General features: G+C 33.8%; 10 protein-coding genes across 10 annotated transcripts; 6 read left to right on the plus strand and 4 right to left on the minus strand.

Moving 5' to 3' along the window:
* Positions 1-93: 93 nt before the first annotated feature.
* BX664DRAFT_296019 (uncharacterized protein) lies at positions 94-933 on the minus strand. Its single transcript, XM_051542180.1, has 4 exons — positions 728-933; positions 536-659; positions 357-462; positions 94-284 (listed from the first exon to the last, which is right to left on the minus strand). The coding sequence occupies exons 1-4, from the start codon at positions 888-890 to the stop codon at positions 219-221; spliced, it is 459 nt and encodes a 152-aa protein (XP_051399553.1). The 5' UTR covers positions 891-933; the 3' UTR covers positions 94-218.
* Positions 934-1,856: 923 nt separating this feature from the next.
* Positions 1,857-4,662, minus strand: BX664DRAFT_331194 (acyl-CoA dehydrogenase/oxidase C-terminal). Its single transcript, XM_051545090.1, has 6 exons — positions 4,371-4,662; positions 4,234-4,297; positions 3,998-4,120; positions 3,446-3,890; positions 2,902-3,317; positions 1,857-2,819 (listed from the first exon to the last, which is right to left on the minus strand). The coding sequence occupies exons 1-6, from the start codon at positions 4,649-4,651 to the stop codon at positions 2,058-2,060; spliced, it is 2,091 nt and encodes a 696-aa protein (XP_051399554.1). The 5' UTR covers positions 4,652-4,662; the 3' UTR covers positions 1,857-2,057.
* Positions 4,663-5,209: 547 nt separating this feature from the next.
* BX664DRAFT_358366 (uncharacterized protein) lies at positions 5,210-7,155 on the plus strand (the record flags this gene model as incomplete). The annotated part of the gene is made up of 5 exons (XM_051548033.1): positions 5,210-5,232; positions 6,033-6,457; positions 6,522-6,601; positions 6,660-6,729; positions 6,786-7,155. 5 exons carry the CDS (start codon positions 5,210-5,212, stop codon positions 7,019-7,021), a joined length of 834 nt encoding a protein of 277 aa, XP_051399555.1. The 3' UTR covers positions 7,022-7,155.
* A 165-nt stretch (positions 7,156-7,320) lies between these two features.
* BX664DRAFT_331207 (FAD dependent oxidoreductase) lies at positions 7,321-9,471 on the plus strand. The gene is made up of 7 exons (XM_051545091.1): positions 7,321-7,658; positions 7,740-7,867; positions 7,928-8,152; positions 8,216-8,331; positions 8,412-8,478; positions 8,552-9,091; positions 9,195-9,471. The coding sequence occupies exons 1-7, from the start codon at positions 7,391-7,393 to the stop codon at positions 9,366-9,368; spliced, it is 1,518 nt and encodes a 505-aa protein (XP_051399556.1). The 5' UTR covers positions 7,321-7,390; the 3' UTR covers positions 9,369-9,471.
* A 469-nt stretch (positions 9,472-9,940) lies between these two features.
* BX664DRAFT_331214 (uncharacterized protein) lies at positions 9,941-12,929 on the minus strand. Its single transcript, XM_051545092.1, has 4 exons — positions 12,341-12,929; positions 11,004-12,270; positions 10,804-10,903; positions 9,941-10,703 (listed from the first exon to the last, which is right to left on the minus strand). Exons 1-4 carry the CDS (start codon positions 12,577-12,579, stop codon positions 10,096-10,098), a joined length of 2,214 nt encoding a protein of 737 aa, XP_051399557.1. The 5' UTR covers positions 12,580-12,929; the 3' UTR covers positions 9,941-10,095.
* Positions 12,930-12,939: 10 nt separating this feature from the next.
* BX664DRAFT_331216 (BTB/POZ protein) lies at positions 12,940-13,618 on the minus strand. The gene is made up of 3 exons (XM_051545093.1): positions 13,467-13,618; positions 13,319-13,367; positions 12,940-13,240 (listed from the first exon to the last, which is right to left on the minus strand). The coding sequence occupies exons 1-3, from the start codon at positions 13,591-13,593 to the stop codon at positions 13,099-13,101; spliced, it is 318 nt and encodes a 105-aa protein (XP_051399558.1). The 5' UTR covers positions 13,594-13,618; the 3' UTR covers positions 12,940-13,098.
* A 516-nt stretch (positions 13,619-14,134) lies between these two features.
* Positions 14,135-15,307, plus strand: BX664DRAFT_263790 (S-adenosyl-L-methionine-dependent methyltransferase; the record flags this gene model as incomplete). The annotated part of the gene is made up of 5 exons (XM_051540786.1): positions 14,135-14,292; positions 14,365-14,464; positions 14,525-14,834; positions 14,936-15,028; positions 15,114-15,307. The coding sequence occupies 5 exons, from the start codon at positions 14,135-14,137 to the stop codon at positions 15,305-15,307; spliced, it is 855 nt and encodes a 284-aa protein (XP_051399559.1).
* Positions 15,308-15,720: 413 nt separating this feature from the next.
* Positions 15,721-16,866, plus strand: BX664DRAFT_263211 (uncharacterized protein; the record flags this gene model as incomplete). The annotated part of the gene is made up of 4 exons (XM_051540759.1): positions 15,721-15,900; positions 15,985-16,235; positions 16,332-16,544; positions 16,620-16,866. 4 exons carry the CDS (start codon positions 15,721-15,723, stop codon positions 16,864-16,866), a joined length of 891 nt encoding a protein of 296 aa, XP_051399560.1.
* Positions 16,867-17,000: 134 nt separating this feature from the next.
* Positions 17,001-19,918, plus strand: BX664DRAFT_119546 (uncharacterized protein). Its single transcript, XM_051539750.1, has 4 exons — positions 17,001-17,231; positions 17,375-19,281; positions 19,377-19,605; positions 19,665-19,918. Coding segments are annotated over exons 2-4 (2,121 nt in total). The 5' UTR covers positions 17,001-17,231; positions 17,375-17,391; the 3' UTR covers positions 19,667-19,918.
* Positions 19,919-20,949: 1,031 nt separating this feature from the next.
* On the plus strand, positions 20,950-25,326 carry BX664DRAFT_296035 (pyruvate carboxylase). Its single transcript, XM_051542181.1, has 6 exons — positions 20,950-20,974; positions 21,137-21,311; positions 21,425-21,523; positions 21,683-21,926; positions 21,990-23,297; positions 23,422-25,326. The coding sequence occupies exons 2-6, from the start codon at positions 21,219-21,221 to the stop codon at positions 25,206-25,208; spliced, it is 3,531 nt and encodes a 1,176-aa protein (XP_051399562.1). The 5' UTR covers positions 20,950-20,974; positions 21,137-21,218; the 3' UTR covers positions 25,209-25,326.
* The last annotated feature ends 56 nt before the right edge of the window (positions 25,327-25,382 follow it).

Here is a 25,382-nt window from a genome sequence, read left to right on the forward strand (position 1 = left end):
AATATGAATATTTTACCATCATTTTATTATTATTCTTATTATTCTATTCGCATTAAAAAGAATTATTTTTCAATAAAAAAAAGATTCATTTCTCTCTTCATTTTTAAAGTGAAGGAAGCACTGCTTTCTTCCTTTTAAGACCTTTTTTTTTTGTTTATTGTTGATAATAGTAAATAAAAAAAATTCCAAATTACATAAAAGAAATCAAAGTATCATTTTTACAACTTGGACTTGATAGCTTTATTCACCATATCCTTATTTTCCTTAATAAAAGCAATAGCAAGCTAAAAAAAAAGGGGAAAAGAAATATGAATCATATTATTATTATTATTATTATTTTCTCTTGATGATCTTACCTCTCTAGCACCCATCTTTTCTACAGCTTCTTCTAAACGTTGAGCCAATAAAAGATCACCTTTGACCTTCACTTTTCCAGTCATGAAAGCTTTGATACCAGTAACACTACAATGTAATGAATAAACGATGATGAGTATAAATAAACCATAAACCATTTGAATCAAATTTTATAAATTACCCTCCTGTGACTAAATTCAAAGCATCACTATCTTCCACTTGAATACGAACAGTCTTGACCTTGCCTTTCACAGCTGCCTTGGCTACTTCTTCTTGATTGGTGATGACAGGTTTAATATCCTTACCTAGTCATTTATCACAAAAAAAAAAAAATGAACTCGATAAAAATGATGATGATCAATCTATTTCTTACCTTGCAAAAGACAGTACCAAACAGTAGCAGGCTTCTTTTGTTTAGTGACAGTAAAAATGAATAATCCTTTGACATCAGGCCACATTTCCTTGCTATCATCCATTTGAGCTTCAATCACGGGTAGAATATATTGAGCGAGTTCATCGTAAGCATTAGAAGACATGATGAATTAATGAAAGGTTTTTTTACTGTGTTTAGAAAAAAAAAGAAAGAACTAAAAGATAAAGAAGAAGAAGAAGAAGAAAAAAAAGAAAAAACCCTAGGATGATGTATTTATTTTATATTGTTTATTATCATTGTTTGCCACCGTTTTTGCGTAACACTCCCTCTTTTTTTTTTTTATTTTTGTGTGGGGGGAAAGTGTCAATGCTAACTCATATGGAAGAAAGAAAAAGAGGGGTAAAAAAAAAAAAACAAAGTTGAGTTTAATTTCATGTGAAAACTTAAGCAATTTGATAGTTTTAAGGTTCATAGCTACTTATTGTTAATGGGAAGAATGTAAGTTTTCCCCCAAAGATTTTTTTTTCTTTTTTTTTTTGTTATTTCCTACTTTTGGAGGGAAAGAAGAAATTTTCACCTGTTACTATAAAGTCATTCTATAACAAAGTTTAGTAGTGAATTTTTAAGAAAAAGATGGGGTAAAACGATCATCATACTCCGCATATTCAGTCTAATAATGTGAATAGTATCATATTAGATCAACTTCTTTTTTTTTTTGTGGATATATGTATATATTTCTATGCGTGTGTAAAAAACTTACAACCAGAGGTTACTTACCCCTCTTTGGGTCATTTCAGATACTGACCTACGACACACTAGACACGCGTTGAGGAGGAAATCATATGTATTTATTGAAAAAGACATCGAATATTCAATAAAAACTTTATGATTTGATGGATGATTGCATTTTACATGAATCAAATGAAAAAAAGCCAAGTCGATATCTTGGCCTTGGCAATGATCGTGTTATTATTTTTTTTTTTTTTTTTTTTGGTTCATATGCTACCCAATTTGTTACCTATTTCGTTCTTTTTTATATGACAATCTTTCCTTATTAACCATATGATTTGTAAATGATCACTAAAAACAAGTATGATATCTAATAAGACAAATACAAAAAAAAAAAATCTATGTATGCATAGAAAAAAAAGGGGTCTATTTATTTCATGTACATCTAAACATTTTCTATAAAATGCTACTCTAGACGGATTGAATAAAATACAAAATATAAATGAAGGTAAACATATAAAGAATAATAATAACAAATAATAGAATGGGGTGATATAGAACAGAGAAAAGAGAAGGGAGAGAAATGTATAAAGAAATCCATCTATAGTTTGGCAGATAAAGTTCCATCTTCATTCCAACGATCAGTGGTTTGACCAGCATGAACAAAAGGCTTGATACATTCCTCATAACTGCTGACAACTTGAGTATGATTCAAAGGTTCACGTTCTGCCATCTCAGTCATAGCCTTGTATACGTTACCATCAGAACGTCCAAGAGCAGAATGTAAGTAGTAATCAGGCAAAGCAAAAGCATCCACCAAAGGTACAGCTTGAGGTCGAACTTGTTCTAATAGGACAATCACTTGTTCCTTCAACATGGAAGTTTGATCACCATTCAAATAACCAGATAATAAAAAGTCAGACAATTCCTTTTCCATCGTATGTAAAGCAAACAATGTAGCTAGGTTGCGTAACACAGCCGTGGTTGCTTTATCCAAATTGGCGTTTTGTAACGCAATAATGAAGGTACGCACAAGAAGGAATTGACAATGAGCACGAGAGATACGATTGATTTCAACCAACATAGAATTCCATGAACGTCCTTGATTATCGATTTGTTCAGCAGCCTTAGCAATACCATAAGCAGCACGGAATCCAAAAGCAGCAAGAATAACTTCAGGATTATTAAAGTCAGTAGGAACAGTAACAGGACACTTGGCTTTGGTGTTTTGAAGATATTGAGTCAAGTAGTTCACAGTTTGATTGTATTCAGAAGGAACAGCCTTGCCAGCGACAACATTACGATAAGTCTTGAGAAGATAACGAGCAGTTTGTTGAGTAAGAATGTAGTTGTCTCCTTCCCACTATTTTTATTTTTTTTATATATATATGTATATAAAAGATCATTAGTTTGGTGAATCATTCTTTATTTATATTCAAACTTACAGTGACATTAGGAAGATAATCTTGATAAAATTGACCCAGACCAGAGAATAAACTATAACCATGACCACCACAAGCACGACGACAATCTTCAATAGCTTCAGCAGCCATAGTAGTAGTCAAACTCTTGAGACCAGAAGAGCTAGCATGAAGATCAGCCAATAAGCCAAAGTTACCTTTTTGCATTTCCACTTGATTGAGATTGTACAAACGGATCATTTCAGTACCAGTAAAGAAACAAGCATAGGCAGCAGCGACAGTAGGTAAAAGACGATATTGTTGCATGGTATAATCCAAAACAGGAGTTTCAACCACCTTATTGTCCCATTTTTTAGGGTTGGCAGAATCGACGAATTGTTGACGAACAGCAGAATAACGAACTGCAATAGTGGTGGCTTTGGCAAGAGCATATCGAACACCTAATCAAAAAAAAAAAAAATAGAAATGGATTAGATGAGTTCGTTTTAAATAAAGACATATAGTAGTATAACACACATATTGGCTTTTTTCCTTCCTTCTTTTTTTTTTTTTCTCATCTCTTTCTTACCCATAACAATATTGGCACGTACGTACACCATAGTACCATAAGATAGCTTGGCATTGGGAGGTTTAGAATATTCACCAGTACCAGGTTTGACTTGAGAATACTTGGCCAAGAAAGCAACATGAGGAATTCGATAATGATCAAACATGATAAAACCATTATCAACAGAATTGAAACCAAACTTGGGACCAATATCACCAACTGTAACACCTTCCAAAGGTCGATGATCCTTCAAACTACGAATTTGGACACAGAAAGGATGAGGACCAAGATCCTTACCATTAGTAATCAAACGAGCCATCACAATAGCATGGTTTGCAACTTTGCCTAGTCCACCAATCCACCATTTTGAAGCAGTCAAAGTAGGAGAGTGTAATTCGAATTCGTTAGTTTCTGGGATATAAGTAGCAGTGGTTTCGAGACCTTGGACATTGGACCCGTGACCAAGCTAGATCAAAAGTAAAAGATAAGAAGAAGAAGAAAAAAAAAGTAATATTTATCAATATCACATGTAAACCATATGTCATCCACTTGAATAATAAAATGAAAACTTACTTCAGTTTGAGCATAACAACCAATAATTTGATGTTTCAATGCAGGTTCCAAGAACAACTTCTTTTGTTCATCAGTTGTTTGTGATCGTAAAGTAGGAATAAACATGTTGTAATGAAGAGAAAACTAGATTAAAGATAAGAGAACAGTTGAAAAAGGTACGAATAAAAAAGTGGATATAGGGTGAGTCATCATAATTACCAATACTACATTCTAGTCATGTCAATCGATATACTTACAGGAGTGCTTTGATCATACAAGAAAGTGGCAATGTTAGTTTCAGTTTCGTCCCAGTTTTGTTCCCTGTAGTAAATATAAAAACATTCATTAGATCCATTCAGGTTCCTGTCATTTTATGATTGAAAAATTTGCTTACTTGACAAGTTCTATCAAACGTTTATCTTTCTTGAAACCATTGGCAACACGTTCTTGACGACTTTCATAGTAACGACCAGTCTTGTCAAAAGCAGGTTCATTGCTAATAACATTGAGTACCTTGTCCATTTTGGCCAACCATTGTTCACCGTACATAAACTTAGATAGTTCCTTAACGTCAAAACTGGCTTTCGCACGTTCACTTGCCAAAAGTAATTCCCCAGCAGGGCCTCTAGGTTCGAGTTTAGGGAATTTGGTAGGAATATTGTTATCAAAGGACATGGTAATCGTAGTAATAATAGTAATAAAAAAAAAAAAAAAAGAAGAAAGAAAAGAAAGGAAAAAAGAAAAATGAAATGGGTAATATATCTGACGGCCACGGGGTTTAAAATAAAACTGCTTATGCTAGTTTTTTTTGTCTTCGAGAAAACCTCTTACCCGTGGAACCAATGACTTCCTTATTCACGATTCTCCGCTGATGTTGTCAATTTCCCACATTGTCATCATTGATAATCGTTATTCAAAAAACACTAATTATAAAAATGGAAAGTCTACGGCAAATAGCATACAATTTCGACCGAGATCATTGACATTTCTTTCTTTTTTTTTTTTTTTTTTTTTTGTTGTCAGTTACTGTTAACTTTTTTGATTCAAATATTAAAAAAAAAAAAATATCACTGGTTCGGGAAAACTTTTTTTTTTATTATTGCAGTGACTACCCCTGAATAATCTAACTGATTGAATAGTTTGCATGTGATTCGTCAAGATTAAAGTCTTTGTTGTCAATGGAGCTCAAATATTGAAAAATGATCATACGACTTTTTTTTTTCTTTCAAAAATATGTCAACGATCAATGATCATTTGTATCTTTGTTTTTTTTTTTTATGCAGATCATCTGTCATTATAAATTGTTGGATATTCTTCTTTCAGTAGTATAAATTTTGAAGTTGACCTAAAAAGGGAAACCTTAAGATTCAATCAATCATATTCATTCAAAATATCTATATAGATGCAATAAAACCTCATTCACTCATCCTAATTAGTATTATATGATAGAGTATGATAGTTATGTATAATGATGATTCATAATATGATCCATACATATGATACTATTTTTCTAATATAGTGATGATTCCTAAAAATACAGTATGTAATAAGAAGAGTTATTGTGCACCATTGATAGTAATAAATTATAAACACAATAATATTAACCATTTATCATTGATTATCAAATATTTCGTTGATCAAAATCATACCATCAAATATCTAACATTATCATCAACAGGTATTTTATGCACCTTGATATGTGTCAATAGGGTAATATGTAAGTATTTGGTTTTGAAACACCGATAGTTAAGCACACACAACCAGTCATCTAATTTTTTTTTTTTTTCGGTTGGCGTTTGTTGTTTCTTTTTCCTCTTTTTTTTTTTTTTTTTTTTTTCCTACTGGCCTTGAAATCAAAAGGAAAACCAAGATATTATTTCAATGTAAGTATAAAGAGAATCTATGTATTTACATGTATATATTCAAAAAAGCGAACAAGATAAAAAGAAAAAAAATGAATACGGAAAAAAAAAGAACAATAGATGAGACGCGGTTGAAATATATACTAATTGCCTTTTTTTTTTTCTTAAAAAAAAAATAAAATCTATGAAAAAAGGGCTCCTGCATCAAGATCACCTTCACCACGAGGTCGTCGTATTTCAAGATCACCGTCACCACGTCGTAGTTTAAGGTCATACAGTCGATCACGCTCTCGAACACCATTGTCGTCTCGTAGTCGCTCTCGGTCTTATTCCATCGACAGTCGTCGTTCGTATTCGTCCAGAAGCCGATCATATTCGTCACGCTCAAGAAGTCCTTCACCACGACGAAGAGGAAGATATTCTGAAGAAAGACGAGGTCGTTCCCCTTCACCACGTTATCGTCGTCGTCGTTCTATTCCATCTCCTTCTCCTCCTCCTGTGAAACCCAACCGACTGATTGTTACCAATCTCACGCGAAATGTCATCAAAGGTCATTTGGAAGAAATATTTGGTGTATATGGTAAACTTGTAGAGGTTGATTTTCCAAAAAATCGTAAATGTAAGTGATTCAACAAAAAAAAAAAAAAGGATGAATATATTCTCATAATGATTCTTTTTTCTAGTCAACACAAACACTGGTAGGGCATTTGTTGAATTTGAAACCACAGAAGACGCTGAAAAGGCAATTTGTCATATGGATGGTGTAAGTTACAATAGATGTGTATATTGTATTTAAACTGACATGGTTCTATTTTATTTAGGGACAATTGGATGGTCAAGTATTAAGTGTAGCTGTAGCTTCTCCTCGACCTGTGAAAAAACGTCGACAAGGTAATGAATAATAATAATAAGAATTAAGGATGATGTATACTGACTTTATCATTTAGTTGGTCGATATAGATCACCTCCTCGTTATCGTCGTGATTTTGGTGGTCGCCGGGGACGTGATTCTTACGTTGGTAGTGGGAGAAGATATGGCCGGTCAAGAACAAGATCTCCTACTCCTCCTCCTCGTCGTGGTAGGGGTAGAAGATATTCAAGAAGTCGATCACCTTATAGTCGAAGTCGAAGCTATAGTAGAAGTTATAGTCGTAGCTATAGTCGAAGTCCAGTACGTCGCTAGTAGTTTAGTTGGTTAAGTGAGTTGGTTATTTAGTTTTTTTTATTTTTATTTTTATTTTTTGCCTTCTATATTAATTAATTCTATCAAACTCGACTTATTACATATCAAATAAAAGAAAACAGATGATTTAACTTAATTTGTTATTTGTAATGGAAGGATCAAGGTAAACCCGGAGTTACAACATCTGACTAAAGTGAAGGGGTTTTTGCTGTTGGAAAAAAAAAAAAAAAAAAAAAAGTGGTTTCATACAATTTTATCGTTTCATTTTATTTTCCGCATAAAGATAGAAACCTTCTTTTGTTCCTTCTTCTTTCTTTCTTCGTTATCATCCTTGTTATTTCGAATAACTTTATATATTCAAACAACATTATGATCAGATCTACATTTCTACCGAGACTTGACAAGATTGGTTCTCGTTTATGCATGACCAGTGTACAAAAGTCATTATCTCCATGCACCCGATCTTTTCATACGACACAAAGTCAAACCCTGTATTATTTTGATCATCTTCCTGGGGAAAAGTCAGAGAAAGTCAACAAAGGACTTGAACATCTTTTAGGACCAATACGTGAAAAGAACTATCGTATGGGAAATTTGGCAACAAACTCTGGAAGGGAAATCTTTGACGTATGTGTAGGTAAAGTGATCATCATATCTTAACCAAAATAATAATAATAATAATAATCATTCCATTTTTTTTTTTTTTTTTTGATATTAGTGGGTGGCGGTATCATTGGTTTAGCAACAGCTCGTGAACTCTTGAATCGATATCCAGGAATGAAAGTATGTGTTCTTGAAAAAGAACCTGAAGTGGGACAACATCAAACAGGTCATAACTCTGGAGTTGTAAGTTTAAAAATTTTTTTTTGATACTAGTTATTCTAATTTATTCACATTGAACAATAGATTCATGCTGGTATTTATTATGAACCTGGTACCTTGATGGCTAGAACTTGTGTACGTGGTGCTGATATGATGTATAAATATGCTGAAGAACATGGTCTTCCTGTGGAACGATGTGGTAAATTGATTGTTGCAAGTAACAAAAAGGAACATGATCTAGTAGTTAAGCTCTATGAACAAGGTGTCGCCAATGGAGTCAAAGATTTGGAGATCGTTTACAAGGATCAGGTGATAAAAAAAAAAAAGGTACACAACACACATCGGTTATTGAGTCTCCTTTTCTTTATATAGATTCGTGAAATGGAACCCAATGTTGCAGCCTATAGTGCTTTACATTCACCAAATACTGGAATTATCAACTTTTGGTTGGTAGCTCAAAGCATTTTACGAGAAATCATCGATTCAAAGTAAGTGATGATGTTGGATGCTAAAAAAAGAAAAACGATATCAACGTTTTTTTTTATATATATATTTTTTCGTATTATAGGCGTGGCGATGTTAAATGCTCGTTTGAAGCGAAAAAGTTTGAAAAAACATCTGATGGACTTGTCAAGGTAATCAAAGCAGAGGGAAAAATAATAATAATAAAAAGAAGAGTATAAGATTAATATGGAATATGAAATTTAGATCACAGGAAGCGAAACCATCATGAATGGACCAGTATTAGAAGTATATGCAAAGAACGTGATTACATGTGGTGGATTTTATTCTGATCGACTTGCAGGAAAGGCAGGAGGTAATCCTAAGGAACATCGCGTAGTGACATTTCGTGGACAATATTATCAAGTCAAGGCAGACAAGAAAGCTCTTGTTCGTCGTAACATCTATCCTGTACCTTCTGGAGGTGGTATTCCTGTCGGTGTCCATTTTACACCTACTGTTGACGTGCGTCGTGGTCATCAATTGATTGTGGGTCCTGGCGCTTGTTTCACCACGTCAAGAGAAGGTTATCGGTTTTGTGATTTTAATTTGTACGACGTTTGGGACACTTTTTCAAATATCCAATTTTGGTACTTTGCATTCAAGAATTTTGGCCTCTCTATCAATGAACTTTATTGCGATCTTAACAAACGTGCCTTTATACGAAGAGCTAGAAAAATCATCCCTGAATTGACAAATGATATGGTTGAACTTAGTTTTGCTGGAGTCATGTCTCAAGTCTTTGAAGTAAGTAAAAAAAAAAAAAAAAAAAAAAAAAAAAAAAAAAAAAAAAGATGATATAGAAACTCAAAACAAAACTTTTTTTTTCTTACTAATTCGGTCTTGACAGAATGGTGGAATGGCTGCTCAAGATTTTATTATTGAAAGGAAAGCAATGGATGGATTGGTCCTCAATGTTAGAAATGCACCTACTCCTGCGGCTACAGCTTCCTTGGCTATTGGCGAATTGGTGGTGGATGCGGCAAATGAAGATTTTGGATTCAAGGACAAATATAATATTTAGCATAAGCTTTTTTTTTTTTTTTTGATTCATTAGACATAGTTTAAGATAAACATACAAAATAAAAAAATAAAAATCAAACTTGACTCTCATGTGATCCAACTCATGATGTTGACTCTTTATGATGTGATGGTATGATGGATAATAATCGTTAGAAGGGGATCAAATGTTAGTCCCAAGAAATATTTGTAAGAGGAATGATGATATTTTCTAAACCACTTTTATTCTTGCCTAAAAACGAAGAAAACAATCCCTGAACTTCTAATACTTAGGCAGCCCCACTTCAAATCGACTTGCCACACTCATCGTCATTTGTCAATAATCACAAACTAGCCCAACACAGCATTAAATTATCTTTCATCATCATTCCATTTTTCAACATTCTTCTATCCTTATCATTCAATTGCCTTCCTCCCATTACGCAACTTTTTTTTTTTTTCAGGTAATAGACGAGTAACTTCCATGTTATTTGTTACTCATAAACTAAGAATACATTTGGCTGATCACGTTCCATTCACATTTATTTTTTTTTTCTTGTTATCCACATCTACTATACAATCAGAACAGAATCATTAGATGGTATCAACTATACAAGAAATTTTTTTATTAAACATTGAAGCAGGGGATACACAAATAAGGTTATAAAACACGATGAAATCAATGGTAAACTAACAATAATAATGATAATAAGAAGAATGAAGTGGTGGATATAGAATAATAAAATGCAGGACTATTGTTGATGTTGTCGTAATTTTTCCATAAAGCCAATAACACGAGCGAAATCCAAATCAGGAGGATCATTTTCAATAGCAAGAGTCAGAGGGCCAATAAAGTCATCGATTTTGTCCATAGGTAGATGAATACATGCTGAAATCAGTCGTTTACACTCTTGTTCCTTTTCCAAGGATTTTGAATAGGATTGTTCCAATGTTGCCATATGTTGAGTTTTGTCGTTGGCAACCTTTAGTTGTTCTTTCAATTCTTGTATATGTTGTTCCAACTGATGTTCTCGTTGTGTCATATTATCAAGTCCTGCCAATGTTGTAGCTGATTTGTCTAGAATATTAGAGATCCAACCGCTGCTACCCTCATTTGATCCTATTTCCAAATCATTGATTCCAGATTTCATTAGTTTGCTTTCCAGTTGTTTGATTTTTGCATCCGCACGTTTCAGTTGTTCACTATTCTTCCGCTTCAATTCACGTGTGTTTTTTCGTTCGTCAGTCAGTTGTCGTGATAATTTGCGCACCTCCTGTTGTAGTCGTAACATATTGGCTTCCTTTGTTTGTAACTTGTTTTTGAATTCATTATCCATGGCTTCCACAATACGTTGCACAGCTATATATATAAATATATATTAATATATCAATATGATTCCTTGACTACTTTATTATACATTTCTTTCATCTTTTTTTTTTTTTTAAAAAAAAAAACTTACTTGATATTAGCTCTTGACCTTTTGCACTTGGAAATTCATTGGTATCGGTACTTGTTGATCCAGCTTTATCGTCTTGTTTTTCTACTGGTTTTTTTTCGACCTAAAACAGAAAGAAACGAAAAATCAATGATTAAATAGGATTGTCTTCCAATACCTTTTTTTTTTTTTTTTTTTTTTTTTTTTTTTTTTTTTTTTTTTACCTGTGATAGCGTTCCACCAAGTGAGCTACTTAGCGTATAATATTCATCACGTTCAGAGACAAGGCATCCAGCTTGAACCAACAAATGACATAAATCTAAACATTTTAATCGAGAGGCCAATGCAAAAGGAGATTCACCAGCATCATCAGGTTTATGAAGAATGTGTATATGTTCTCTATATTGACGGATCACTTTCAATACAGTGGACATATACGTTTTGGCGGCAAGTAATCGTTTTTCTGCTGGATCTAATGATAAAGTTGAGATAGATGAGGATAAATAGTATGATGATGATGATGATGATGGTGCAGAAATGGTGGCAGTTGCTGTAGATTTTGATTCCAAACATCCTAAAATAATATGATGTAGCACGGATCGGCCTGCGTCGTCTACAATTGAAATTGAATCTCTGAGAATATCCAACATATGAGGAAAACATTCATTGTCATGAATGTGCGTCACCATGACCCCACGCATAAGAGGTGTTTGACCTATTGAATTGACCTTGGAAATACTAGCACCTTTGGAAATCAACCATTCCGCTGTATGTATTCTTGCCAAAGAGACTGACCAATGTAATGCTGTATGCCCTTGATCATCTATTGTCACATCCATGTCCATACCAGTAGTTGCGCCTGCGCCACGAAGGAAGGAAGGAATTTGATCTTCCTCAGCTGATAAGAAGATTGACATCAATGATTTTCTGAATCGTCCACTATCTGAATCCTCCATGTCATCCTTTTTACTGATAATTGTAGGTCTTCCGGGTGATGATATCAACATTGTATTATCAATATTATTATTATTATTGTTGTTGTTGTTACTGTTGTTGCTATTGTTGTTCTTGTTGTTGCTGCTGCTGCTGCTGTTGTTGTTGTTATTATTATTGCTGCTGCTGCTGCTGTTGTTGTTGCTGTTATCATTGTATTGTTGCTTTTGTTTTGGTTTTTTCTTGACAGTGATTGGTAGCGATGACGTACTGGATACATCATCAACATCAAATGAGGAAATTTTCCGTTTCAGAGGTTGAGAAGAATTATTTGTATCTGATGTTGATGAGAATGGCAAATAAGTTTGTTGTGATGAATAAGAGGGTGATGAAGGTGGAGATGACTGTGATGGTGTAGGGCGACGTATGATTCGTTGCGGTATATGTTCTTTTTCTGGTAATTCATCCCAAGTAGAAGTATCAAATTCAATGAGTGGTAGCAACAAGTCCAATACTTTGTATCGATCTGCGAGTTCCCGTCCGCTATCAAGAGGTACCCTGAATATATATATATATATATTTAAATAGCATTAGAAATCAATTATTTAATAAAAGAAGATTAACTTACCAGGTACCTTGATATTTTCCATATCCACCTTGTATCTTTTCATGAGTGTTGGGAATAATTTCTCTTTCCAATATTTTTGTTCGTTTTCCTTTTTCTATTCCACAAAGTTTGAGTATTTGAGTTGCATTAAGATAGGAGTCACTTCGGCGTCGCATCACAATCAAATCGTTGACAATCATTTCAAATACTTGAATACCAGAATAAGTTGCTGTATAAATATCAGGTTTATTTTTCTCCATTTGATGTATTTTGGTGTTTTTCTTGAGGTAAAAAGCTTGGTTATAAGGAATAAAGTAGATGGAGATGACGCTACAGCCGTATAATAAGGACAAGGGAAAGCAAGTGTTGTCGTTGTTGTTACAAATAATATAATGTAATAAGTAATACACAATAATAGTAATAATAATAAAATAAGATGAAAAGATGAAGTGAAAGGAGAAAAAAAAAGTAGTAAATAAATAAAAAGAAAAAAAACCGGAAGAGAAGTGCAAAAGAGAAGACGCGGATGGTGGTACGCGATTTTTTCCCTTTTGGGTGTGGCTTTTTCAAGAACCGGTTCGTGTAGACTCCGTAATAAAAAAAAAAAAAAGAATCATCAGCATAAATATTGTCAATATCGGATGTTTTTATAAAATAAAGATTGTACTTTTACTATAATCTCCAAAGAGTTCGAATTTATTTCTGAATATATAAACAAAGAAGGCAATAAGAATAAGAAATAAAATGTATAATGATCTGTATGTGTGTGTAGATATCTATTAACATTCAAGGAAATCAGCTGTCATCAAAGTTTCAAGTACAACTTCAGGATCAATTTTGAATTCTGGTATTTCTGTAGTAGAACCTTCATATTGCCATTTGTAATAAAGGTATCGACAAACTATTTCCAGTATAACAGCTCTAAAAAAGAAAAAGCAATATCATGAGTTTTGATTACAATCACGTTGTAAAATTTGATATCTTTTTTTCTTTCCTTACTTGATATCACGAAAGGGTATTTCATTTTCTACAGATTCTCGAAATTGTACTATGAATAAATAAAAAAAGGAAGAAAAAAAGGTGAGTATTTATTACCTTGTTCTTCATAATATAATGTTTAAAAAAAAAAAAAGAAAACGTGGATTACCTGGCCCACTAAGCATATTCTTAATGGTACCCGAACGCATGGCAGCTTCACGATGAATAATAAATTCGAATCCATCACTGCTAATGAGTTTGACATATTCTGTTTTGTTTTGTTCGTTTTCATCCATTAGTCCAAATACGTTTTAAAAGGAAAAAGAAAGAAAAAAAAAGGATAATTCTCTCAACTGTGATGGGAAATTGAGGAATTTCAAAGTCAGTTGCGTTTGAAGGCAAAAGGATGTTTCTCCTTGCAGAGTTTAATGATCAACTAGAATACAGGAACTCAAAAGATCAAGATATAGGAAGATCATCATGCATCATCATTCAATAACTATTAATGTATCAATATCTTAGTCATTATTCATTACAATGACAAAGTTGGAATGCAAGGTGATGAACATTTGAGCCAAAAAAAGGTGTAATGCATTGGACGCATGTTTTTATAGGAATAATAAAATCCAGCAGCAAATGAACCTAAAACGACTTGGATAGATAACAAAAGACAAAAGCAGCTATCTCCTCACTTTGATTTTTTTTTAAGTTCTATTCACCATTTTAGCCAATAGGAAATCATCTGGTATGATTTGTATATAAAAGTAAATGATCTTCAATATTTTATACTATATCATTGTCTTTTTTTTTTTTTTAAAAAAAAAAAGAAAATACATTATGGTATCATCATCACCAGAAATCGTATATGACAATGATGACATTGTTTTCCAATATAAAAGTGGTAGAAAATTAGTAGATGATGAATCAGTAGCATATATTTTACCTAGTGATGCAACAGAAGTCAAGCGACTTGAGCTAAATCACAATTTATGGAAGTAAAGATACAACAATATATTAAATCATCAGATAAAAAATTAAATTCACAATTTTATTGGACAACACAATAGAATGATATTAGATGGCCTATACAAATCGTCTGTACATGAATCGTTGGTGGAAGGAATCACTATTCTAGATGTAGGATGTGGACCAGGTTTTTGGATAAGGGTAAATAAATTAAAAGAAGGGTATATCAACTATATTACTAACAAAAAAAAAAAAAAAAAGGATATGGCTATACTGTATCCAAATTCCAAATTTATCGGGATTGATATGGCAGATGTGTTTATCACCAAAGATCTTCCACCCAATGTTGAATTCCAAATTATCAATGCTGCTATGGGTCTACCTTTTCAAGATGAATCCTTTGACTTTGTTTTTCAACGGTTCTTGGTGATGGGATTTCCAACCGATACCTATAAACAATCGATCAAAGAGATGAAGAGAGTATTGAAACCAAATGGTGCCATTGAAATACTTGAACTAGTAAACCACTATACTAACCCATCTCCTGCTTTAACCAAAATATCAGGATGGAGTAAGTATACCTTTTGAAAAAGAAGAGTTTGTTTGTTGTTGTATAGCGAGTTGAATATCTTTTTTTTTTTAATTTAGTTGATGATGCGTTATCCTGTCGAGGAATGGATTCTTTTATTGGTGATAAAATATCGTCGTTTTTGAAGGATGCTAGTTTTCAACAGATAAGAGATATTAACTATAATGTTCCTATTGGTAATATATATGAAAAGAAAATAATATGAAAATATTAGTAACATTTTATCTTTTTCTTTTTTTTTTTTTTTTTTAAAAAAAAAAGGAGAATGGGGAGGTGAACCTGGTAAACTTTATCTTGCTATTCAGCGTTTAGCATTACCTGCTGTTGGTATCATGGTGATACAATTGACTTCAGTGACAGAAGAAGAGTATCAAGAAACATTAAAAGAAGCTTTTTCTGCTGCAAACCAATTTCAATCTTCTACTCGCTTTCGCTTGGTCTATGCCAAAAAATGAGTCACATCCGACATAATTTTTTTTTTTTTTTTTTTTTTTTGCGGAACTCTTTTTTTTTTCTTCACTCCCATTTTTCTTTCTTTCTAATAAAAATGACTTTGGACCACATGACTGATTTCGATGTGGTATCTTCCTACCAAAATTATTTGGAAGACAGGGTATTGTATTATATTTATTTATAGTTTGATTGGAAAAATGAATATTAATACAAGTTTATTCTTATTAAAGGAAATTTCGACTCCTGTGGCTGTTTTCAAAGCATTGACAGATTTGGTTCGACAAAGCACTGGTACGAATATATATATTTTTTTTATGACACTGAATCCATATTATATACAAAAAAGAACAAGTATTGATACTCATAGGATGTTTTCTTTTTTTTTTTTTGTTGTTGTTTTTCTTTAGCACCTACCATGTCAGAGTTTATGCAAACTTTGGAAAAGGCTGCCAAGTCACTCCGTGATGCTTCAGAAAATATTGGACTTCGTTTAGCAGAAAAACAACAATACCAACATCACAAAGCCACTATTGCAACACTTGCTGGTTTGGATCTTTTTATGCGCTTTGTGACAAGAAACTCTCATGACTTTGCTGTAAGTTGTGGAACCAAATAAAAAAAAAAAAGAATGGAAGTAGTTAACATTTTGTGTACCTTTTTATGTATATAAATTGAATAGTCATCTGCGGAAGCCAAAACTTTTGATGAATTCAAGGCTAATCTTTTATCTAGAGCTATACTGATCTTGGATAAAGCGTCTATGGCAAGGGTTAGAGCGGCAGAATTTGGAGCTCAATTCATTCATGATAATGCAGTTATCTTGGTACAGGCTTACTCACGTGTAATTATGGGTGTTTTATACCATGCTGCCAATGTACAAAACAAACGATTCAAGGTTTTAGTTGCAGAAGGACGACCAAATAGTGAAGGGTAAAAGAAAAAAATAAATAAATAAATAAAATAAATTAAATAAATAAATAAATAAAAAAGTAATGAAAGAGATTAATGATGATTTTGTATGAATAGACTTCAAGCGGTAGAAGAATTAAGAGCAGCTGGTATTCCATGTAGAGCTGTATTAGATTCAGCAGTAGGATATATTATGGATAAAGTAGATATGGTATTTGTAGGTGCAGAAGGCGTTGTTGAAAATGGTGGTGTGATCAACCAAATTGGAACATATCAAATCGCATTGGTGGCAAAAGCTCTTGGAAAACCAGTTTACGCCGTGGCTGAAAGGTAATTGAAAAAAAAAAAAAAAGAAAAGAAAAAGGAATATAATGAAGTTGTATTGAACTTGTTTTTTTTTTATAGTTACAAGTTTGTTCGTGTTTATCCTTTAAATCAATATGATTTACCATCAAGTACTCCAGAAATTGTTAGTTTTACATCACGTAGAAAAACATTTAGTAGTAATAATCAACAAGATATTGTAGAATTAGCCACATCGAATCCTTATGTAGATTATACTCCCCCTCAATATTTGACATTATTATTAACTGATTTAGGTGTTCTCACTCCCAGCGGAGTTAGTGATGAATTGATCAAGTTGTACCTATAATAATAATAATAAAAAAAAAAATCTGTTGCTGTTAAAGTCCTCACATCTTTTTTTTTTTTTTTTTTTTTTTTTTTTTTGTTTTCCGGGTTATTTTTTTATATATATAAAATATATATATTTTAGTTGTTCCTTTTTTTTTTTTTGTTTTCTTTTCTTTTTTTCTTTTATTTTATTTTTCTTTATCATCTTGATGCTTTTGTGATTTTATCTTTATTCCATTATTATTTACCTTTTAATTATATACCCTCTTTCTTCTTCTTCTCTCATTCTTAAACAAATACTTTTTTTTTTGTTTTTATTCTCTTTACGCATACATACCCTGTTTCATTAAACCAATTTTTTTTTTTAAAAAAAAAAGGCAAAACGTAAGTAACTTTATTTTATATTATATTTCTCTTTGTTTTCTTTTCTCTCTCTTTTCTTTTTTTTTTTTTTTTTTTGTTTTTTTTTTCTCTTATACTTTTACTTATATTTATTATTATTATTATTTCTTTGAATATATGTATAGTCAATCAAACAAGAACAATGACACCATCAACAGAAGATCTTTGTATATCAAAACTCAATACTTTGACATTACCTGACAAAGAAAGGGATATCTTATTGAATCAACATACCTCTCTTACCTATGAAGAAAAAACAAACCACTTATCTACTATAACTAATACTGTCTCTGAGTGGATTGAAACTATACACCTTGCTCTATTCACTATGGAACAAAATATCAAACAACATAATACTGATATTACAAATGATACTCATTTACTTGATGAAGCTGTTCAACGTATGGATCCTATTATTACTTCTTTGAATGATATTGTGGACGTGATGGATGATTCTAGTGATGAAATCATTTCACTCAGTACAAAAGCAAATATCACAAAATTACAATCTGAATGGTCTGGACTTCAACATTTTCTTTCTTCTGTCAAACAATCTTTTTTGGCCATGGATGAAGAAAAACAATTACGACAATGGATGGATCAAGTATTGGTACAAATTGAAGATTTATCTACTCTTGTATTTCGATATCAAGAACAACGTACTGGTGTTCAAGAAAAATCAACCATTTCATCAGTATTATTGACATCATCAACATCATCTTCAACATCTTCTCCATCTGCATCATCAACAACTTCAGCAACAGTAACAACATCTGATATGATCGATACTACTACAACAACAACAACTAATGAAGATATTATAGTAGAAATTGACAATCGCGTTGGACCACTGTTTGATCAAGTAGACAAGATTTATAATCGAATGATATCTGATTCACCTCCAACGGATACTACTGGCATTCTTGTCAGACGACATCGAAAAATTCAGGAACGCTGGGAATGTGTACGTGTAGAAATCGACGAACTCAGGGCAGATCGAAAGGAAGAAAGATGGTTGGCTGTATTCAAACAAGTGGCCGATCAAGTAGAAGCAATGATGGACGGACTCGACAAAACTGTAGAACAATGTCAAGTGATGATACAACAAGTACGCGAATGGCAAGGTTTTCAACATGTCGCATCTTCTTCTTCAACAACTACTGTTACTCCTCAACAACAATACCCTGTCCCACCAAAAGGAATCCTAAGATCATCAAAATCACATCATTCTTCAGCATCTATATCATCCAACTCATCATCAGGTTCTGCTGGGTCTTCTCCTCCTCCTCGTCCTGTAGATCATATCAAATTACGATCTGTGGAAAAGAATTTTGAAGCCAAATACAAGTATTGCACTCCTCTTATTACCAAAATGTTATCCATGCTAGGTGATGGTATTGCTGCACGAGTGGCAGAAAACAATTATACAGTAACGCGACATCAACTTATGGTACGACGCTGGCAACAACTCAAATCGAATATGGATGATCTCCGAATACGTGATTTACCTGATATTGAAAGATTGGTCATGTTTGAACGTCCTATCAGTCCTGCTTGGTCCAAGGTTAGTGATCGTAGTGACAAGAGTGGTAGCAGTTCCCAACGGTATAAAAGTCCTGAACCTGCATTATATGATATGTTTGACTATCGATCATCAAACAATAGTATTGGATCTTTGGGTGGACGTGCACGAAGTCCCTTATCATTACAACAACATGGAAACAATGGATATATGTCGCCCACTTCTCAACTCTATGGAATGCAAGAAGAATTACGCCGTGGAAGAAGTGTTACTCCAAGTAGTGGTACGGGTAGTTGGGATCATATCAGTTTATGGCGATCAACAAATGGATCTAGTCCAGTACATGGTAAATCTATAGGAAGAACAACAAGTCCTTTATCCTCTTTTCATGATATTATGAAACCAAGCACTTCTGATACACCTTCCATTGATTCAAATTCTCATCGGTCCACTCAACAATATTCTACAACATCTCCTTCATTATGGCAAGAAGATATACCATCCAGACAGGTAACCAAAAAAAAAAAGAATAATCATTATTTTTTGAATATATATATATGTATGGATGATTGATTGATTGATTGATTTCTTTTTTCATTATTTAGTCACCTGCTTCAGTTCCTAGTCGATGCAGAAGTAGACAAGAAGAGTTACCATACGGAGGACGACGATCTGTAACACCAGTACGACGTTCTGGTACACCATCCATGATCCCACGACCTAAAACACCATCTCAAGACCACGGAGCAAGTCAAATACCAAGACCAAGATCTTCTATGTTACAATCAGCACCTTCTAGCCGGGTTATGATGACACCTTCCCCTTCATCATTTTTATCATCATCATCACCACCACCAAGTCCACCACATGTACCAAAACGAACATTAAATAAGAAATATTCATCACCCATTTTGAATCAACAATCACGGATGATGATGCATGATGAAAGACGATTACATTCTCAAACACCTCCAACAACACGACGTTATTATGATTTGGAAGAAGAAGATGAAGATGATTATGATGATGATGATCTTGTATTTACTCAACAACATCAACAACGACAACCATACATACCTGATCCAAAAGATCCATTGGATGTAGAAGTAGCAAAAATCATCAATGGCAATCCTATCCGAATATTATGTGAACGTGGCTCTCAAAGTGGAAGATATTATTTTGGACATGAATTGAATCCAACTCCTGGTGGTGGTAGAAAAGTATATACATGTAAATTGATGACTTATTCTGATCGTGATCGACGAACGAATGGTTTTGGTGGACATACAACAACTCCTGGTAAATCAACAAGAAAGAAAGTTCTTACTCGAGTAGGTGGTGGATGGATTGATTTGGAAATCTTCTTATTGGAACATCACAATCTTATGTTATCTCATTGATGTTTATTTTTTTTTTTTTTTTGAATCATTCTTTTCATCACAATAAATTGATGGATTTTATTTATTTACTTATTTATTTATATTATTTGATCATATACCCTTCTCTTTTGATCTACCTACTTATTTACCCTTTTCTATTTTTACATATATTATATTATTATTATGGTTGGTGTTTTTTGTTGTGAAAATTTTTTTTTTTTTATCAATAAAAAAAAAAATAGTACTGTTTTTGGTGATACTGATTTACAATCATAAAAAGATAAGATTGTTTCGAAAATGTCCCCAAACCATTCAACAACCAATGACATCGAGTTGAGAGAAATTATCCAATGAAATCAATGCCCAACTCTACAAAATTTCAATCAAACTCAGTTTTCGGCAAATCGTTATTTATCAAAAAAAAGCCCTTATTCTCCCTCTCTGTCTATTTTTTTTTTCCCACTTGATTTTTTTTTTTTTTACTTTTTCTTTCTTCTTTTTCTTTCTTTCATTGTCTTCTTCTTTTTACATTTCTTTTTCTTTTATATACGAAGAAGAAAACCCATAACTTATACACGTCCTTTATATATATCTATATCGGTAAGTGATCTTCTTTTTTTTTTTTATATACTTTGCGTGACATGGATGGGCATAAGTTATGGTGGGTGGAGATGGGGGAGGGTGAAAAAGTGCCGGCACTTACTACCAAATACGGGATGATCGATAAAAAGTCGGACGGACCCTGTTTTCCATATGATGACATATGAATTCAACATAGACAAGATGATTTCCGGTCTTTGCCTCGATCAAATGGATGATAGAATGTATTTTTTTATGCGTGTAAATGGTTGGGTTTTTGTTGGGTGAATTAAAAAAAAAATTGATGTGTGTGTGTGGGGGGGGGGACAATTACGTATAAAAAAAAAAGAAATCTGGTCTGACATTTTCTAATCTTTCTTTCTCTTTTTTTTTTTTTTTTCTTTTAGTTTTTTTTTTTTTTTCTTCGTCCTTTTGGTGGCTCTTATCTTTTTTTACATATCTATTATCACAACGTTTTAAATCAAAGCAATGCCTCATCAACGTGAACATTCAGTTGAAACGATTCGCCGAAACAGTGAAGTCATGGGGAATCTTCGAAAATTAATGGTGGTCAATCGTGGTGTAAGTATAATAAAAAAAATAATAGGGAGAGATCAGATGATACAAAAGGAAGAAGTATGAGGTATTGTTTGGAAAAACAAACAAAGAAAATGTAACCTTATTATTATTACTAGGAAATTGCTATTCGTGTTTTCCGAACAGCTCATGAACTCTCTATGCGTACTGTGGCCATTTTCTCTCATGAAGACAGACTTTCGATGCATCGTTATAAGGTAATATTAGTTCTCCGAATCAAAAGATGAATCACCAAACTTCTCTTTCCTTTTGAGGGATGAAAATGGTTCTTTTTTTTTTTTTTTTTTTTTAATACTTAATATTGAAAAAAATTTCTTTTATTTTTTCTTTCGGCGATGATAATGGATTCTATTTAGGCTGATGAATCATATCAAATTGGTCAACTTGGACAATATACTCCTGTGGCTGCTTATTTGGCTCAAGATGAAATCGTAAAGATCGCAAAAGAACGTGGTGTATCTATGATCCATCCTGGTTATGGTTTCTTATCTGAAAATGCCGAATTTGCTCGCAAAGTAGAAGCAGCTGGTATCACTTTTATTGGTCCTGCTCCTGAAGTCATTGATAGTCTTGGTGATAAAACAAAAGCTCGACAAATTGGTAAGATAAATCTTAAATTGGAATCAAATCAAAAAGATGAACTCTAATTATGTCAATTTATAGCTATGGATTGCAAGGTTCCTGTAGTACCTGGTACCCCTGGTCCTGTTAGTGAATATGCTGAATGCAAGGCATTTATTGAAGAATATGGATTCCCTATTATCATCAAAGCTGCTATGGGTGGTGGTGGACGTGGTATGCGTGTGGTTCGTGATGAAGCGTCCCTGGAGGATTCTTTCCATCGTGCAAAGTCTGAAGCATTATCTGCTTTTGGTGATGGTACTGTGTTTATCGAACGATTCTTGGACAAGCCTCGTCATATTGAAGTACAACTTCTTGCTGATCGTGCCGGAAATGTTGTCCACTTGTTCGAACGTGATTGTTCAGTTCAACGTCGACATCAAAAGGTAGTAGAAATTGCTCCTGCCAAGAACTTGGATAATAATGTCCGTGAAGCTATTCTCAATGATGCTGTCAAGATTGCCAAATCCGTCAAATACAAAAATGCTGGTACCGCTGAATTCTTGGTCGATAACCAAAACCGTCACTACTTTATTGAAATCAATCCTCGTATTCAAGTGGAACATACTATTACTGAAGAAATCACTGGTATCGATATTGTAGCTGCTCAAATCCAAATTGCTGCTGGTGCTTTATTACCTCAACTTGGTTTGACTCAACAAAGAATTCGTCAACGTGGCTTTGCTATCCAATGTCGTGTCACTACTGAAGATCCCGAATTGAATTTCCAACCTGATACTGGTAAGATTGAAGTCTATCGATCATCTGGTGGTAATGGTGTACGTTTGGATGGTGGTGCTGGTTATGCTGGTGCAATCATCACTCCTCATTATGATTCTTTGCTTGTCAAATGTACTTGTTCTGGTTCTACCTATGAAGTGGCTCGTCGCAAGATTGTTCGTGCCTTGGTGGAATTCCGTATTCGTGGTGTAAAAACAAATATTCCTTTCTTGCAACGATTGTTAACCCATGACACCTTTATGACTGGTAACTGTTGGACAACTTTTATTGATGATACTCCTGATCTCTTCCGTCTTGTTCAATATCAAAATCGTGCTCAACGTCTTTTGGGTTATCTTGGTAACATTGTTGTCAATGGTTCTCAAATCAAGGGTCAAGTAGGTGAACCTTCTTACAAGCATGAAATTGAAGTCCCTGTTATTCGTGGTCATAATGGTAACAATGTTGATGTCTCTGCTCCTCCTACCGATGGCTGGCGTAAAATCATTGTTGAACAAGGTCCTGAAGCCTTTGCTAAAGCTGTACGTGCTTATCCTGGTGTATTGATTATGGATACTACATGGCGTGATGCTCATCAAAGTTTATTGGCTACTCGTGTTCGTACTGTTGGTAAGTCTTTTTTTTTTTTTTTTTTTTTGTGGATGGATCTAGATCAAAAAAAAAAAAATATTAGAGACATATTTATAGATGAACTAACTTCCTTTTTTTTTTTTTTTTTTTTTTTTTTACCAAGATTTGTTACGAATTGCTGCTGCTACTTCTCATGCTCTTAGTAATGCTTTCTCTCTTGAATGTTGGGGTGGTGCTACTTTTGATGTTGCTATGCGATTCTTATATGAAGATCCTTGGGATAGATTGATGGAATTACGTAAGGCTGTGCCTAATATTCCTTTCCAAATGCTTCTTCGTGGTGCCAATGCTGTTGGATATACATCTTACCCTGACAACGTGGTGTATGAATTCTGTGATAAGGCGGTCAAGGCTGGTATGGATGTTTTCCGTATTTTCGATTCTCTTAACTATGTTGAAAACATGAAACTTGGTATTGATGCTGTCAAGAAGGCTGGTGGTGTTGTAGAAGCTACTGTATGTTATACTGGTGATGTATCCAATCCTAACAAGAAGAAGTACGATCTCAACTACTATCTTAATTTGACTCAAGAATTAGTGGATGAAGGTATTCATATTCTCGGTATCAAGGATATGGCTGGTTTATTGAAACCTGAAGCTGCCAAGTTATTGATTGGTGCCATTCGTGAAAAATTCCCTGATTTGCCAATTCATGTTCATACTCATGATACTGCTGGTACTGGTGTTGCTTCTATGATGGCTGCTGCTGCTGCTGGAGCTGATGTCATTGATGTTGCTATTGATTCCATGTCTGGTATGACTTCACAACCTGCTATGGGTGCTTTAGTGGCTGGTTTGGAACAAACTAACTTGGGTACTGGTATTCGTATGGAAGATATTCAAGCTCTCAACTCTTATTGGGAACAATGCCGTATGCTTTACTCATGCTTTGAAGCCAATGTCAAATCTGCTGATTCGGGTGTATATGATCACGAAATGCCTGGTGGTCAATACACCAATTTGATGTTCCAAGCTCAACAACTTGGTCTCGGTACTCAATGGAAACAAATCAAAAAAGCATATGAAGAAGCAAATGCTTTGTGTGGTAATCTTGTCAAGGTGACTCCTTCTTCCAAGGTGGTGGGTGATATGGCTCAATTTATGGTATCCAATGGATTATCGGGTGATGAACTGATCGAACGTGCCAAGACATTATCTTTCCCTACTTCTGTTGTTGAATTCTTCCAAGGTTATTTGGGTCAACCTCATGGTGGTTTCCCTGAACCACTACGATCCAACATTATCCGTGATCTTCCTCGTATTGATGGTCGTCCTGGTGCTTCACTTCCTCCTCTTGATTTGGCCAAACTTAAGGAAGAATTGACAGAAAAATATGGCAAGAATATTCGTGATTATGATGTGATCTCTGCTGCTCTTTATCCCAAGGTATTTGCTGAGTATCGCGATATGGTGAGCCAATATGGTGATTTGTCCAAGGTACCCACACGTTACTTCTTGTGCAAGCCTGAAATTGGTGAAGAATTCCAAGTGGAAATTGAAGAAGGTAAGACATTGATCATCAAGTTATTGGCTGTGGGTCCCATCAACAACACTGGTAAGCGTGATGTGTACTTTGAACTCAACGGTGAAGCTCGTGTGGTGGGTATTGTCGATACCAATGCTGCGGTGGAACATGTCACTCGTGAAAAGGCCAACTCTAGCAAACCTGGTGAAGTTCCTGCTCCCATGTCTGGTGTCGTTGTCGAAGTCCGTGCTAAAGCAGGTACTCATATCAAGGCCGGTGATCCTGTTTGTGTTTTGAGTGCTATGAAGATGGAAACCATTGTATCTGCTCCTGTCGCTGGTTTGGTGGAATATGTTCCTATTATGGAAGGTGATTCTTTATCTTCTGGTGATTTGGTGGCAAGAATTGTCAAGGAATCTGATTAAATCTTTTTTCCTTTATATATATATATATTGTTTTCCTTTTTCCTTTCATTTGTATGTGCATTTCGTTTATTATTAGTATTCTTTTTTTTTTTTTTATTTTCATATTTTTCTATTTACTTCCTTTTTTTATTTTTATGTTCATCTTTTATATATATATTCTTTCAATGATCAAAT

This window comes from Halteromyces radiatus (assembly GCF_025201355.1).
Source record: "Halteromyces radiatus strain CBS 162.75 chromosome Unknown BX664scaffold_4, whole genome shotgun sequence".
NCBI lineage: Eukaryota > Fungi > Mucoromycota > Mucoromycetes > Mucorales > Cunninghamellaceae > Halteromyces > Halteromyces radiatus.